The sequence below is a fragment of the Mustela lutreola genome, chromosome 10 (genome assembly GCF_030435805.1).
Source record: "Mustela lutreola isolate mMusLut2 chromosome 10, mMusLut2.pri, whole genome shotgun sequence".
Taxonomy (NCBI): domain Eukaryota; kingdom Metazoa; phylum Chordata; class Mammalia; order Carnivora; family Mustelidae; genus Mustela; species Mustela lutreola.
Window position 1 is genome coordinate 30,912,632 of NC_081299.1, and position 16,739 is coordinate 30,929,370.

The window sequence follows — 16,739 nt, forward strand, 5'->3', positions numbered from 1 at the left end:
TTCGCCTTTTAGTGCTGCTGCTCACATAGGGCTCTTTTACTCATTTCTCTGTAGTTAGGCATCCAGGTTTCTTCCTGAGGTGGTTGACACAATAAGAGACCTCATCCTCCAGATGGACATGAAAGTTCTCCAGAAAGAGTGGGGCTTTCCACTTGGAGGCCCAGTGCATGTACTACAACTTGTATACTGCTCTCTCATGGGAGCATTTATTTAACAAGAACTGTTTTTTTTTGTTTTGTTTTTTGTTTTGTTTTTTTTTTTTTTTTTTAGAGGGGAAGACTTTTATTTTGACTGCCTTAAAATTTAAAAACAGTTAAACAGCAAAGCACATTTTTTAAATAGCAAAGCACATTCTAAATGAAGTAACAATGGTTAAAAGGAAATTTAAAAATTAAGAGATAATTGCAAAATGTTAATTCTGCTAAATTTATCTATCAATTTAGGGCTAAATGAATATAAATATTACTAAGTTTATCTAGGGGTGTCATTTGCTTTTTGTTTGTATATTTGTTTGTATATTTTGTTTTGTATATTTGTCAGAGGGAAAGGGAGAAAGAATCTCCAGCAGATGGGGCTCGATCTCATGACCCTGAGATCATGACCAGAGCCGAAATCAGGAGTCAGATGCTTAACTGACTGAGCCACCCGGGTGCCCGTGTTGCATTGTTTTTAAAACTAATAAAAATTTATTGAGATAAACGTTAAGTTACTTTTGTAAATTTTGAATTAAAAGCTCATAGCATTTCCTGTATTGTTTTAAATATCTCTATGTAATCATGTCAGACTTCAATTAATGGTTTAAGTAATAGTGAATATTTTATTTACATCAAAGTGCAATAATTGTACGGTCCAATTCTGGAGAGTCCAATGAACTGGAAATAATATGTTCCTAAGAATGACATAAGCAATTTCTGAGGGATTACAATGAAAGCAAATGCAGCATCCATTAAATAACAGCCATTTCCTAAAAAGAGATAAAGCAGAATTACTTTTAAAGAGAGAAATAGGCAAATGTCCCCTGGTTGGATGTGGATGTTCAGAGCGCAGCTGCTGTAGAAGCTAAATCAAACCTACATGTGCCCCTGGGTCCCTCGAGCCTCATGGTTTAACCCTCCTCCTTCCTGGGGAACCTGATGAAGGAGAGGGATGCCCTGGCCCTTTCAAGCCTCCGCTTGTTGAATAGCCAATGGGGGGAAGTTGGAATTTAAACTCTCTTTTTAGCCAATTTTTGTCTGCTATGACCAGTTTCTTTTCTTAGCTCATTGAGCTTTCCTCTCAGTCGACAGGGAAGCCAACCAACTTTGTTGAGCTTTTTTCTCATGGGACATAATCCATCTTTGGCAGAGGAAGTGTTTCTTTCCAGTTCTCTCTCTAGGTCTTTGGCCCTCTCTCCATAGAAGCTGCACTGCTGGTGTATACCGCTGATGCTTTTGTACACTTTGGGAAGTTTCTTCATTTCTAAGCAGTACGTTACCTTGTTGATTAGCTTTCTGCACGTTTCTTTATATGTTCTTGCTTCAGCTGGGTCAGTGTTAGAAGTTTCAGCTAAAGCTCTTGAATGTCACTTGTAAGCTGTGAATCTTCAAACTGCAACGATACTTGCTCAGTTTGGAAATTTCTCATTGGACCTGTAAGCTATTTTTTCATTAGATTTTCTTTACATAATTTTTAAAATGTTCCTAGCTTTTTCCCTTTGGGACTTTTTGAGGAGATGCTTAAGTCATGGATGAGTTTCTTCAATCGACTTTGGACTCATAGTCTAGGTGGTCTCCATTTTCTGATCCACTCTTTTTGTATAATCCCAACTGCCATCAGTCATGTTTCTCTAAAGAGAGCAGGCAGGCATGTCATCGCCAGCACAGACTCAGTCGGAGATTTTTAGCTGGCTGTCCGTTTATCATTTACAGCCTATTTCATGTGTGTCTTAGAATTTTCAAGCGGTTTTTTCCCTCCAGTTCCCACACTCTTTGCTTCCACCCTGCGGCTTCTTGGGAAAGCAGCTCTAGGCTTTCCTGAAGGTAAGTATTTTCAACCATACCATCCATTCTTTTCCTCCGAAGTTGCTTTACATTCTTCCGAGATGCTTTTAGTGTTTTTGGCGCCAGTCAGTAGGAATAGGAGAGATTTTGATGTCTCTTTGAGTGGCCATGTGTGCGTCCTTGAAGACAAGCCATCATCACTGCATGAAAGGAAAGCTTAGGGGCCTTACTTTTCTGTACTTTTTCAAGAAAGCCTATTGTGTCTTCAAACGAACAGGTGGCCATGTTCAGATTTGTATTTTTTGCGGTATTCTATGTTCATAATTTCAGAGGACTGGCCTCCATTGGAGGCATCAGCTTGTGTAATCAGCTGAATCTTCTTACTGACTTTATGAGATTCTTCAACCCTGGCCAGAAAATCTTTTGACTAGCTCTTTTTCCCTCCTTAAAATATGTTGGCTCTTTACTGTAAAAACAATCATAGCAGCACATACCAGAACTTCCCAGGGAAACCCCAAGAGATTTGGACCTTGTCTCAGGCTTTCAGACAGCACCACCAAGAATACTGCACAGCCATTCCAGGACTTGCTGGAGGCTCTGTGGTTGGAATCAGGGACTTACCTCGCCTAAGAGTCCCTCTGTCTGTGCCCCTTTCCTGAATGTGAAAAAGACCTCTGGGTGTCTGTGGGGAGGATTTACCTTCAGACATTTCTCTGTAGCTGGAGCATAGCAGCTGGTATTGTACACACAGTTTTAAGGGGAGGAATTGATGTCTTTATTGGTATATAGAGGTAAAGAGAGGAGTAATAAGAATTAATTCTAGAAGGGCCTGGATCAGGCAAGAATTTAAGCCACACTTAGGAGTTTGAAGTCACTAGACCATGGGGGTCCAGTTACATGTCTTTGAATGGGGTGATAACATCATCAGAGCATACCTTGCTAGAACGACCTTTTCAGAGCCGGGGGGAAAAAAACCAAAAGGACATACTGGACCTGTTCTTCCCCTTCTGAAGTGTTCCAAAGAGTTGAGTAATAATGGTACAGGTTGGTTGATTGGGTAGTGTTTTTTTTTTTTTTTTTATTACTAGAAACATCACCTAAGTATGCACTAGTTATCCACTGCTGGGACAGACGGGAAGGAATAGTTACAGCCTAACCTACAGTGAATCCTCACCTACTACTAACCAGGAAAGTAAGACTGGTGAGGCCCTAAATTTACTAAAAGTTAACTGCCCTTGAGTCTTTTCAGAGTAGCTCAATGAATTTTAGAGATAATGTTACTACCTTTGAGAAAAGTTAGGTTTCAGAGATAATCTTATCTAGGTAAGGAAATTGACTCTTGGAGAAGTGAATTGGCTTGCCTGAAGTCAAACAGCTGATGAGTGGCACAGCTTAGATAACCCCTGTCCTTAACGGTGTGGCAGTGGGGGCTAAGTAGATACCAGGAGGTCTGTACAGGCATGTTTCTGACTAGTTCAAAGCAAGCACTGCTTTTGCTAGGATATCGAGGTCAATAGCCACCATGTAAAGTTGCTGAGCAAAGCTGCTCCATGCAGCTGTAGACATGTGCCTTGTTTTGGCCCCTGGCCTTTTGGCTATGTTACTATTTTGGAGTGATTCCTTTAGGCCCCTTTTCAGTTGTATTTAATATTTTGGTTCTCCCTTACCCAAGGGCTGAGCAAAGTCAAGGCAAATCCTGGTCTGTAAGCCCTGCTAACACCTATAGAAAGATGAAACATGTCTGCTTCCCTGTTGATTTCTGAGCTTTAATGTCTTCAGAGAAAAGACATTTTAAGTTAACTGCTGGAATAGGTTTAGATTTAGATTGAACTAATCATTTCATCAGTGAGTGCTTGGCAGCATTGTACTTCACTAACCTTTTTTTGGGTTACCTGGTAGGAGGATATGTTTCTTCGCTTCATCTCCACTGATGTCATAGCAATCTGGTTGCTGTCTCTGTTCTATCACTGACCTCCTGGATTGAGTTGGCTCATCTGTTTCATACTCGGTTGTGTGTATGGGTAGCTGCTATCTTTTTTTTTTCTTTTTTCTTTTTTTTTTTTTTAAGACTTTATTTACTTGTTGGAGAGGGAGAGAAAGTGGGGAGAAGAAGAGGGGGAGGATGAGGGACAAGCAGACTCTGCACCAAGTGTGCAGCCCCATGTGGGGCTCTATCTCAGGACCCCGAAATCATGACCTGAGCTGAAACCAAGAGTTGGATGCTTAACCGACTGAACTACCCAAGCGGCCCTGAGTAGACACTATCTTAAGTTCCATCTTTATCTTGCATACCTTGTTATTTTATATAAATATGGGAGGAGTCTAGAAGAAGCATCAGGAGATAAAAATGCAGAATAATGGGATTCAGTATTAGGAAGACATCTCTAATAGTGATTGTCATCTAACAGTGAGTGTAACCACCTTTTGAAATGGTACATAACTCACTTAGCACTGGAGCTATTCAAGGAAGACCCAGATGGTCTCCTGTAGGATAGCCCGCATTCAGTGAGGGATTAGACTCAGTGACTGCTAAAGTTCTTTCTACCTCTGATTTCCCAATTTAAAATTCCTTCGTGTAGTATTTACCTTTATTCTCTAATCAGTCTCAGAAAAGTTTCAGTTTGCTTTGTCTCAAAGATTCAAAAAGCTTAACTTCTGTTTTTCTCAAATACGTGAACATGGACAGTGTCTCTTTTTTGTAAAAGGAAACAGCATTTTTGTAAGACAGACCGGATGGAAAGGAACTTCTCTTGCAGAACATTCTGAGAGCAGAGGTTGATTGAGTAAGCCCTTATTTTGATCTGGTGGTTCCTTAAAATGTTCATGCATGCAGACATTCAAAGTTACTGCTTATTGTTATTTTAGAAGAGGGAACTAAGTGAGTTTTCTTTTGTGTAGATGAAAATTGGCTGGTAAACATACCTCTCAGCAGCCTTCCTTAATTTCTCCAAGATGACTATGGTGTTTCTGCACATTCTTTGTAGGTAAATCGGGGGGTGAAGGGACATGATGAGTGGAACTGAGGTAACATTAGAATTGTTCTTTAAATAATCACTGCTTCTTTATCACTTTGACTCCTAAATTTTGTGTTGGGATTTAATGACGGACCAAGTCAAGTAACCCCTGTTTTCAAACCAGAGTTTGTTGATTTAGCTTCTTACTCATGTGTCTGTCACATTCAGGCCATTTTTCAGTGCCAGTCACAGGCTCCACACACTGAATTTGATTCAGTTCCTTAGATTCATCAAGACCTAACATCTTCATAAATTGATTATCTCATGCTGCATTCTCAGAGCCATTGAAGGTCAACAGAAAGGGACTCCCAAATTACCTACAGATCAGCTAGTAGAACTGCAGTGTAGAAGTCACCTTGGGGCTCGTGGTTTGCCCATCCACTGTGCAGGTTTCTCTGCTGTCCCTGAGAGATGTTCATCCAGCCTCTGCTTAAACACCTGCACTTAACTGGATTCTACCATTTCTGGATAGGCTGCATTTGTTTTCACACAGCCTTAATTGTTACAAATTTCTTCCCCAGAGTGTGCTAAAATTAACTTCTACTCACTGGTGCTAGTTCTGCCTTTGGAGCCTCACCAAAGTAACCAATCCCTTTTCTGTGTGGTAGCTTCACCTTTAAGGTGTTTGAAAACATTCATTTTGCAAAATGGGAAAAAAATCATATATACTTTTATTGATGGCTTCACTTAACAAATATTAATTTTGGTTGTTTGCAAGCATTGGGATAAATATTTGAGATAAATGGTGTGGTCTTTGCCTTCTAGAGCTCCCAGTCTATTTAGGGCAAGAGAGACTTGTAAGTAACTAAGTATAGTAAGATATTAAGTATTAGAAGAGCAAAGCATACACTGACTACTAACCATGAAGAAGATCAAGGTTTATTCCATTAGAGGGCCTCAGAGAGGAGGTGACGTTGGACTGGGTTTTGAAGTTTGTGAAGCAGGAAATGGGGAGAAAGCCATTCCAGGTAGGAAGAATAGTATAGGTAAACAGGTATGAGTACATGGCAAGTTTCAGAATGATGATTTGCCCAGCATGTGTAAAGCACAAACTCCTAGAGGGTTTTATATGTCATGTTAAGGTGTTTCAGCCTCTCCTGCAGCCAATAAGGAGTCATGGATGGCTGTGTTGTTTTCCAAATATCTGTACTGTTTTTTTCTTATTACAAAGTAATAGAAGTTCATTGCAAACAATTCAGTGAGTACATAAAAATATAGAGAAGAAAATAGGTGTTTCACAGCCCTACTACCCAGAAATAATAGCTTTTAATATTTTACATATGTTCTTCTAGACATTTTTTTCTGTGCATATGCATATATTTATTCATACTTTTAAAAATGGAATTGTTCTGCATATACTGTTTTGAAACTCAGTTTTAAAATTAGTATACTGTGGGGGCATCTGGCTGGCTAAGTCAATGGAGCATGCAACCCTTGATCTGGGGTTGTGGGTTCGAGCCTCATGTTGGATGTAGAGATTACTTAAAAATAAAGTCTGTTTAAAAATTAGTGTAACATGGAAATATTTATATATTAGAGAGTTACAACATTTATGTAATCTGTTATTTCTAACTTTTATTAAATAATTCTAAATATATTAATGAACGTTCTTAATATATGTGTTCTTGACCTATTGTTTCCTTGATGAATTCTTACCTGTTCTTTTCCTGATGAATTGAATGGGTTGGGAAGGGGGAGTCAAAGAATTTATTTACTTTTAAATAATTTTTGCTTTCTGAGGAACTATGGCATGTATGTCCTGGGAACATGACAGCAAACATCACAGGTCTGCTGTCTGCTCTTTTGGCATTGGTTAGTGGAGAAGACGTGCTAAACCATTACACAAATAAAAATATGATAAAGTGTGGTATGACTTAGGAAAAAGCAAAAGGTAAATAAAATTTTGTAACGTTTAAAAAGTCCTGTCTTTTACTGATGTACACCAAATTATGTACAGATCAAATGGTATGATATTTGAGATTTGCCTCAAAATGTTCCAAGGTTGGGAGAAAGAGAAAGTGGTGGGAGTATAGCTGAAAAACCATTGGCCAGAGGTTTGTAATTGCAGAAGGTGGTAGTTAATTATACTCTGCTTTTGTGTGTTTGAAATTTTCTATAGTAAAATGCTAAAGCCAGAAGAAAGGGGCCAACGAAAGGTTCCTTTGAGGAAGAAACTTTACAGCTATGACCTTTGATATATATAGGAGTTGACCAGGCTGCAAGTGGTGGTATAGGGGTCAGGGAAAGAGCTTTTTAGGCAGTAGGGTCCACGTGTACAAAGGCCAAAAGCTCTATGTAAGGAGCATGTTGGTTTTTTGAGGAAATGAAAGAAGACTGGTATTGGAGTTGGGAAGCCGGGGAAGTGGGCATGGGCTAGATCACATAGACTTTGGAGACCATGTTAAGTATTTTGTTCTTTAATCCAACAGTGATAGTAGAAAGTCTTTCACAGTTTTATACAGCTGAAAGATAAGGTTGCTTTTGCTTCTCTGAGAGTTCAAGCTGGCTGTTTTGTGGAAAATGGTTTTGGTTTGGGGCTAGAGGGGAAGAGAACATAAAAATAAAAGTGGAGAGACATCAGGATGTTATTGCGCTAGTCCAGGAGATCTGGAGACTTCATATTAGAGAAATAGCATTGCCAACAGAGAGAAGGGATTCTGAACTGAGAGATATTGTGGTCTTGGTGATAGCGTAGATATGGGGGATTGAGGGAGAAAGGTGTACATTTCTGACTGATACAGTTGAATGGATGGAATTGTAATTCACTAAGATCCTAAGAAGAATGGAGAAAGAACAGGTTTTGTGGCAAAGGATTGAGAGCTTAGTTTGGAATATGCCATTCAGAAAATTCGCTCCAGTTTACATTTTCACAGTTCTATGTGAGACCTGTGTCATGTTTGTATTCAGGGTTCTGATCTGTACAGATTTGAGTTTTAGAAAGATTATTCTTTCTAAAGAGGCCAGTTAGTCTGTGAGCTTTTTGAGTCAGGGAGTCTTACCTGTACTGTGTCTGCCTTTGTATCCCTGTACCGAAGCAGAGTGTTGGCATATAGTAGGTACTCAGTAAATAATGTTCGAAGAATAAGTGCTTATAGGTGAGATAGGTTTAAGTAGAGATTGATAGACTTGGGAGTTTCCAGGATAGACTCAACAGGGCTTGGATGTAAAGATGGAAAAATTTTTTTTTCTTCCTTGGCCTTTGGTGTTGAAGAGCTTTTCAGTTGCTCCAGGATGCTAGCAAGTCTCAGTATGTGTAGCCATCAATGTATCAGTGTGTTTTTCTTTTGCTCAGTATTTATTTGTTTAGAACTCCATAGGTTAGAGATCAGCAAGTTGTAATTATTATAATACTAGCTTCAAGCTATCTGTAACTGTAGTTTTTTCTCTCTCTGCTAACTTCTCAAGCCCAGAACCCTCTAAAAGCTAGCAGCTCTGGTGGTGGGGGAAGTTGTAGCAGCAAAGGAAATTTATAGCAGTAGTTGGTATGTAGAAGCTTTCCAGTAGTTGAATGTAAATAGGATTTACTTACATGCTTTCCATTTTACAAATGGAAACATAAGCCCTAAAAAGACTTGTCAGAACATATGCAACCACTCATTGTAAGCCCAGATTTCCCTGATCCTGAGGTGGTGCTTACCACAGTCAAATTCTTGACAGATCAACCAAATCCATATACTTTTAAATTTTTCACTGATTGCTTATTGCAGAGTGACTACATGTTAGTTTTTTTTTTTTTTTAAGATTTTATTTGTTGATTTGACAGACAGAGATCACAAGCAGACAGAGAGGCAGGCAGAGAGAGAGAGAGGGAAGCAGGCTCCCTGCTGAGCAGAGAGCGCAATGCGGAACTCGATCCCAGGACCCTGAGATCATGACCTGAGCCGAAGGCAGCGGCTCAACCCACTGAGCCACCCAGGCGGCCCTAGTTTTAATACTACTTAATGCTTCTGGAACCTGCTCTTCGGGGCCTGTGGAGTATGTTCACTTAGCCATGACCTTGTTCTTGTGTTGTGCTAACTACTACCAGTTTATATCGCTTCTCTATCCTGTTTGCTTTTAAAATGGTTGATAGTATTGCCTCTCAGAGTCCCTTTCCATTTTCAACTTGGAAAGGGGTATCTTTTGTTATTTCCTGCTTTGTTGCCATGACCAATGTGTACTGAACAATTGTTTTTATCTTTGGAAGTTTACCAGATTTAAGTAGGCTGGCCTTGTTGCAGCAACCCCAGGTACTGTGGAATCCAAGTCTGTCAGGTTGACAGTTTGGGGCCTATGTATGTGTGGTGAATACATGTGTGGGCACAAAGGCAGGGTGGGGGAGTACAGCAGAGAAGGGGAATAGGTGGAGGTTTAGATAGTATATTTTCAAGGAATATTTTCAGGGAGATAAAGGAATCTGCTTATAAAATTTCATGTTTTGTAGAATATTTGAAATTGGATCCAGGGTAAATTTTTTCTTTCAGATGTTTAGTCAGTCAGTTTTGGTTCTGACATTTTAAGACCAGAACTCATATTTCTGTCTAAAAAGAAGCGTTCTGTGGTGTTGCATAGAGTGTTGGTATATGCATATTAATGAGTTAACTAGCCTTTACAGGGAAGATGGTGAATGGGAAATGGGTACTGGAAATCTCATTCTATACCATGTTATTACATGTAGCTCTCTTATATTATCATCCCTCTGTATTCTGTGAGGTACGCATTTTATAGATGATGAAACTGAGGCTTAGCAAGTTTAAGTATCTCTCTGAAGGTCATGCAGCTAATTATTAATGGAGCTAACATTTAAATCTAAGCTTTTTCTGGCTGCAAAAATTGTACTTTAAAATAAAAGATTTTATTTATTTATTTGACAGAGAGAGATCACAAGTGCAGAGAGGCAGGAAGCGGGGTGGGGGATGGGAGAAGCAGGCTCCTCGCTGAGCAGAGAGCCGGATGCGGGGCTCGATCCCAGGTCCCTGAGATCATGACCTGAGCTGAAAGCAGAGGCCCAACCCACTGAGCCACCCAGGCGCCCCCAAAATTGTACTTTTAATAACAGCATTTTCCTGCCTTTTCAGATGTATAAAGTAACCTTCATCTTTTGTGTTTTCCTCTTCTCCAGTTTCATAATCTTTTATGGTGCATGTAGTTACTGACTAATCAATCTAGTGGCTTAAAACTAAAGGAGGCTGAGTGAGCTACAACTGTCACTGTTCCACTGGGAAAAGGTTGTGGACAGATGTGGGAGGGGATCAGAGGAGGCGGTCTGACTTTTCATGAAAATAGTATTGCCTGCATTTCTGTACTCAGGCCTTGTTAGTGGCTCCATAGTATCAGGTCTTGGCCTTGTGTTCCTCAGAGGCAAAGAGACTTTACATACTCTATAATGGGATCTGGAGAAATTCCACAGCTGTGACAGTGGCTTAGAGGATTGGGGATCAGCATCTGTGGACTTAGGGCCTGGAAGCAAACAGCGTAACATTCCACAGCTAACTTTTAGTTAGTGGCTTCTGGTTGTTGTTAGTAAACAAATATATTTTAACTATCTCGTGATGCGTTCTAGAATCTGGAGCAAAGAGAAAATGGTAAAGAAACACAAAATATTAGCTTTTGGTCCCGTTTTTAATCCCCTATAACTTAAATCATACACCTATATTCCTTTATGAAAACTGTAGCCCAGTGTAGACACACAAACCCAGAGAAACCTCATTTCTATCTGTTGGGGCCTTTCATTTTGTTTTTATATAGTTCCCCACCAGTGAAAGATGTGTGTTCATCATTTGCATGTATTAGCTGTGTGGCAGACCCTCTGTGCAAATCCATTTAGGGATTTCAAGCGGCTGAAGTTCTTTTCAGAAGATAAATCTGAGCCTATCAAGATAGTTGCAATAAGAAGGTACTGGGATAAGATTTCAGGCAGAGAACACCACCTGGTGGTTATAGGGAGGATTGGAGCTTTCTGTATTTATGGTAGTTGCCATAGTATCTGAATATTAAGAAAATTACATTCTTTTTTATAATAATTGTGAATTCAGATTTCTAAGAATAATTTTTTGCCATACAGTTCTAGCATTGTTCCATTAAAGTGGCTCTCAGAACCTGCAGACTAACCAAGTAATTGTCTGGCAGAATTGAAGTCCAGTGCCCTTGGCTCTTCTAACAGATCCTGTTTATCTCTGTAAAGAATCATTTGGTGTCTTTTCATTCTTTATTGCAACCTCTAACTTTGGTATCATGCTTATTTTATATGGTAAACCTCTGCCTAGTGGAATGATGGAGAAGGAAACATTAGTGACTTTTCAGTAGTTTTTTGGCAGGTATCATATAAAAGCAAGTTGTTTTTTTCCTGCTTAAAAACTATGAAGAGGAGTTTGATGATTTTCCAGAGTGATTAATAGAATGAGCAAAGTTGGCAAGGGGTGGGAGATTATATAAGTTTTTTTATTAAAATGTATACCTGAGATTTCTTTTTTATTGAAGTAAGCATCTTTGTTATTTGACAGTCTTGAATCGAGAGAGTTCTGTAGTTAGGTAAAGTGGGGACATCAGCTCAAGGGGAGAAGATCCTATTAAGTTAATCAGGATGCATATTTTATAGGCCTGGTGGGGAGGGGAAGATAAACAAAGTTTTAAATTTCAGGCTGAGACTTGGGCTGGCTTGGCATGTCTGTATCTTTTTTCCTGGTAGGAAAACTGAATCCAGGCCTGACAATCATTGAAAAGTTTCTTGAGAGAAGGCTATTCATGCAAGATACTAAATGGAATGTGATGTGACTTTGCACTGTTCTCCTGGGATACTTTTTTATATGAGTAACAGTGTTATAACATCTGCATTTTAGCAATCATATTCTCAAATACTGTAAAAAGCTGCTCCATACATACATGCCACATACTATATAATTCCACTCACATGAAATATCCAGAATTGGCAAATCTATAGAGACAGAGAGATATGTGGTTCCCAGGGTCTGGTGGGAGGAATTGAGAGGAAATAAGGGGGGTGCCTTTTAATGGGTTTGTGATTTCTTTTGGGGGAGATGAAAATGTTTTGCAGCTAAATAGTGATAATGGTTGCATAACTGTGTGAATATACTAAAAAAACCACAGTACGGTATCTTTAAATTTAAACTAAACTTAAAAAAAAAAAAAAAAGGCACTGATCCTTGGAGGAGTGAACAAAACCATTAAAAAAAGGTAAATGTGGTAACGGTTCCCTCCTTTATGTTCTAGCAGAAATGTTGTCTGATAATCTAAGTATTCCCACTTGGGCCTTGAATATTGTTTTAATTTATGTTTTATTGCCCTGTTCCTGACCTTCACAGGGCCACGATGGGCCTCCTGGAACATTGGTGTCTTCATCTGCATTCGATGTGCTGGAATCCACAGGAATCTGGGGGTGCACATATCCAGGGTAAAATCAGTTAACCTCGACCAGTGGACTCAAGAACAGATTCAGGTACTTACATAGCCCAACAGTGAGTCAGCTGTTCCCATATTTCCATGTAATAGTAGTTCCATATGAATTTCAATCATACGGGGCACAAGGGTGAAGATAAAGAAAAATTTAGTTGTGAAACACTTATGTCAGATTCTTACACCTTAAGAGAACATTCTTACTCTTTCTATTTAAGATATAAGTTATTCTACCCATATTTTACCTCCTTCAAAACCCAAAGTCTGTGGTCTAGGACCCCATGGTTATGCCCCCAAGGTATAAAGGGCGATCTTTGGATTATTTTTTAAGGCCCCTGGGATGTGCAGATCTAACATTTGTAGTTTTAGATAGTCGTGCGCACCTGCATGTGCACGCATGTGCATGCGCACACACACACACACACACACACACAGATACTCCAACTTACAGACATATTTTATTGCTAAAATATGTGTGTGAATCTTGCTTGCTGTTAGGTTGGTGGGCTGGGAGTAAGACACTTATGTTGGTGAGTCTCGCTGGCTTAAGATCTGCAGCTCTATGTAGCTTCATTCTTCTCTGTTCTCTTCCCACATCAAAACTTTTTTCCTTTTTTTAGGGGGGTGGGAGTGGGAAGAAAGGATCCAAAGAAAATAGTTGCTACAGTTGGTGGTGGAAATAAGAGGTTTTCTTAACTAGAAAAGGCTTTAGAAATTACTTTAGACTGCTTTTATAGAGTCATCAAAGTCTAAAAGATTATTTGTATTTTTCAGTTACACTTTACTATATCTAATGAAGGAAATTACATGCCATGGAGGTAGTTGGGAATTTGAAGATAAAAAATTCAGGGATTTACCCCTCACAAGTGTTAAGGAATCTATTTAAAAGGCCTAATGGGAAGCACATGTCTTGGTAATAAAGCTGAATAGGTTAATTAATAGTATAAACTCAGAATTCTAGTTATTACTCAATTATTGCCTGCCTGATTACATACTGATTATTGCTTATCAAGTAGACATTTTAATTGGTAGTTGCGTGTCTTGAGATTTCAAATGGGGTCTTGAATTATTATTGAATTAAATATATCTTGTCAGATTTTTCAATAAAAAGCACGAAGGGTGTGTTTGTGATGGACAATCATGGAGGCAAATGATCGGCACTAGTGTGGAGAGAATCATGGATAGGAAATCAGGGTATGAGCATGGATCTTGTTCTGCCACCATCGGGTTGATTCTTTAGTTGTAAAATGCTGCAGTTGGGCAAAAAGTTTTTCAAGTCTTTCCTCACCTGACATTCCATGTTTCTACATCTTTTTGATTGCAGTGCATGCAGGAGATGGGAAATGGAAAGGCAAACCGACTTTATGAAGCCTACCTTCCTGAGACTTTTCGGCGACCTCAAATAGACCCGTATCTTTTCTGGAGTGACTTAGAAGGCTGACTGGTATTTTGGTGTTTTGGGAGAGTCACATAAGACTTAAGCCCCTTGATCTGACTGGGCCATCTCTATGTGGTGTAGTCAAAGTCTTGCTTTTTTCTCTCCTGCCACCAACACATACAAAAAGCATATTTATACTTTCTAATATTGGAATGGTGCTGCCACATGGAGAAGACTCATTTGGGAATTAAGACTGCAGTGGCTCACTGTGAATTCTCCCATAAAGTGACATCTCTGATAGTTTTTGAATCTTTGAAACTATTGTGTGCCAAAAAGAATAGATTACTGTGCTGTATTGAATCAGCAAAACTACCATTCATTCTTAATGCCTTTGCTGTGTCCTCTGTGAAAGAATGAACTGTTATTAACCAGTTAATCAATAACTTTCTTCCCCCATCCCCTCAACAGGGCGTAGCACTCACTCACAAAACCAAATGTCATAAAGGCAGTGCTTCTCAAAATGTGGTTTGTAGACTGTCTTTTTAGAGTTTGCTTTTTGCTGGGTGTGGGTGGAACCTGTTAAAATGCAGATTTGGGCCCTGCAGAAGAGACACTAATCAGAATCTGGTCGTGACATACAGGGCTTATAGTTTTAAGGTGCACTCCAGGTGCCTTTGTATAAGGCCTTTGACCCAGGGGCTTTAAAATAGATAATTGGCTGCTTTACCTGTATTCTAGAAGAGCCTCAGGTTCCTCTGATGTCAGTATGAAGATTAATCCCATTTGCTGCTATCATTATCCTGAAGGAAAATCATAGGAAATGGTGATTCCCTGCAGTAACCATGAAGGAAGCATTTTAAGGTTGTGGTCAGGGAAACTGCATGTGAAGAAACAGGAGCCATATGGAGAAACGGGGCAGGAGGGGAAGAGGAGGACAACATTCTGTTGAATACAGATCGACCTGTTAGAGTCAGACAATGGGAAAGATTTGTTTGATTTAACCTTAATAAGCTTTTGCAGAGCTGTCGAGGGATTTATTCGAGATAAATACGAGAAGAAGAAATACATGGACCGAAGTTTGGACATCAATGCTTTTAGGGTTGGTTATAAATCTTTCAAGCCTTGTTCAAAATCATAAAAAAAAAAAAAAAAATAGAAAAAAAAGCTAATTATTGAATCAAGGCCACAAGATATCATGGAGCAGACTTCCATGTCAGGGACAGACAGGGCAAACCATCAGTGAGTTCTTTGTCTTGATCTGTATTTAGGCGTCAATGATTCCCAGTTCCAAATTATTCCTTCAGATGGAGATGTTGGGCATACTAGTAATATGTCTGTGTATCTATGTGTATAAATGTCTGTGTATATATGTATTTTTTTCTGTAAATGAAGTCAACAAAATTAACTAAATCACCAAAGTTTTCTTCAGTGTGACCAGTGTGTATTACCAGTGTGTTGATGGACACGATGGGACCCTGTTCCCGAAAAGGGTTTTAGAAGGAGACTACCAGTTGTCAAGCTCACTTTCCATCCTAGGCATTTGGTTAGAATCTGAAGCACAGTGTAACTAGGACAAGAATAACATACAGGTGAAATACAAAAGGTTTCTTGAAGAAGGAAAGGTGCCTGACTAGTGACAACTAAAGAGGAACCAGTATGACAACCTAAAAAAGCCTTTGATAAACTCTATAGTAAATTTGCTTAGGAATAATTGATTATTTCTTTAGCTTCAGAAGTATAGCTGGATTCTCCAGCTCTAACGTAAGTCCAATTTATCATCTTCCAGTTTTGTATTTTAATGGAGGATATACAGGACTCTAAGCCCTTCCAGGTAATTTAAAGTCAAACTAATTGGAATCTGCCCCAGATTGATCTTTTGGGTTTTGTGAAAAGGGGCATCAACTAGCAGGTGAGTTTCAATGTAGGCAAGTAAGTGCAGGGTAATATATTTAGTTAGATGAAGATAATTCCTTCTCAACTTAGTATGAGGGACTCTTACTTCATAGTCATCCAGAATCTGTCATAACTGTTCTGTGAAAGAATCAACCCAGTGTAGAGCCACAGCTTGGATGGCATCATCAAAAAGAGTTTGGAACCAAAGGACACACATTTCCTTTGATTTGTAGAAAACTGGTCTGTCTGCTCAGTGCTGTTCATTGTACCGAAAGATATGAAATCAGATGAGGTCAGAGCTGAGTATCAGAGATAATCCAGATGATGGGGGAGGAGGGAAGAGTTGCTATATGAAGATAGTGTTCATGCAGACTTACGTTGCTGGTGTACCATACCCATGCAAACAGCCTGTTTTACTCACTGAATGTTTTCACTTAGGAAAGAAATACCTTCTGTTTACCAAAAAGCTCTTCCAAGAATTTTTATTTGATGTACTTAGTTTTTGAAAATATTCTTGTGAAGATTTATATGCCAAGAATTAATATTTGCTAAGTGAAGGCAGGTAATAGTCAAATTGAAAAAAAGTGGCCTTGTTAGAGTATTATTTTTAAATGGACAGATAAAATATTTTTCACTTCAAGAAATAAAGTGTTCTGTATTAAAGCACTACATCATGTATGAAACAGACATAGCCACATGTGTTCTTTGTGGTTATAATATCATATTACAGATAATAAGAAAATTAAAGTGGAAAATCCATGCCTACCTTTATCATCTTTACCAGTGATGATCACCTTGGTGTGTTCCCTCTTTTTTTGTAGTTACTTTTAGGAGGCACAATTATAATAGTTATATAAATTGTCTACTATTTTCATTCAGTGTAGCATATTATGTATTTTTATGTTTCTTATATAATGTTCATAACTTAATTGTTACATCCTTCAGTGAGTTACTAGATCAGTATATTCTATATCACAGACAATGTAGAAGACAAGAAAGGTTGTTTAAATGTTTCTTCAGCATAAATAATTCTGGGATGAACTTCTTGGTGCATAAGGTTATATTTCTACATTTTGGATTATT

At 38.8% G+C, this 16,739-nt stretch overlaps 1 protein-coding gene across 1 annotated transcript in view; it reads left to right on the forward strand.

Annotated features, from left to right (window-relative positions):
* Window positions 1–16,739, forward strand: part of SMAP2 (small ArfGAP2) — a 45,877-nt gene that overhangs the window by 16,905 nt on the left and 12,233 nt on the right. Inside the window, exons 2-4 of the mRNA XM_059134875.1 lie at window positions 12,295–12,428; window positions 13,710–13,795; window positions 14,784–14,862. Of these exons, the coding sequence (XP_058990858.1) occupies window positions 12,295–12,428; window positions 13,710–13,795; window positions 14,784–14,862 (299 nt within the window). The remainder of the gene's footprint in view (window positions 1–12,294; window positions 12,429–13,709; window positions 13,796–14,783; window positions 14,863–16,739) is intronic.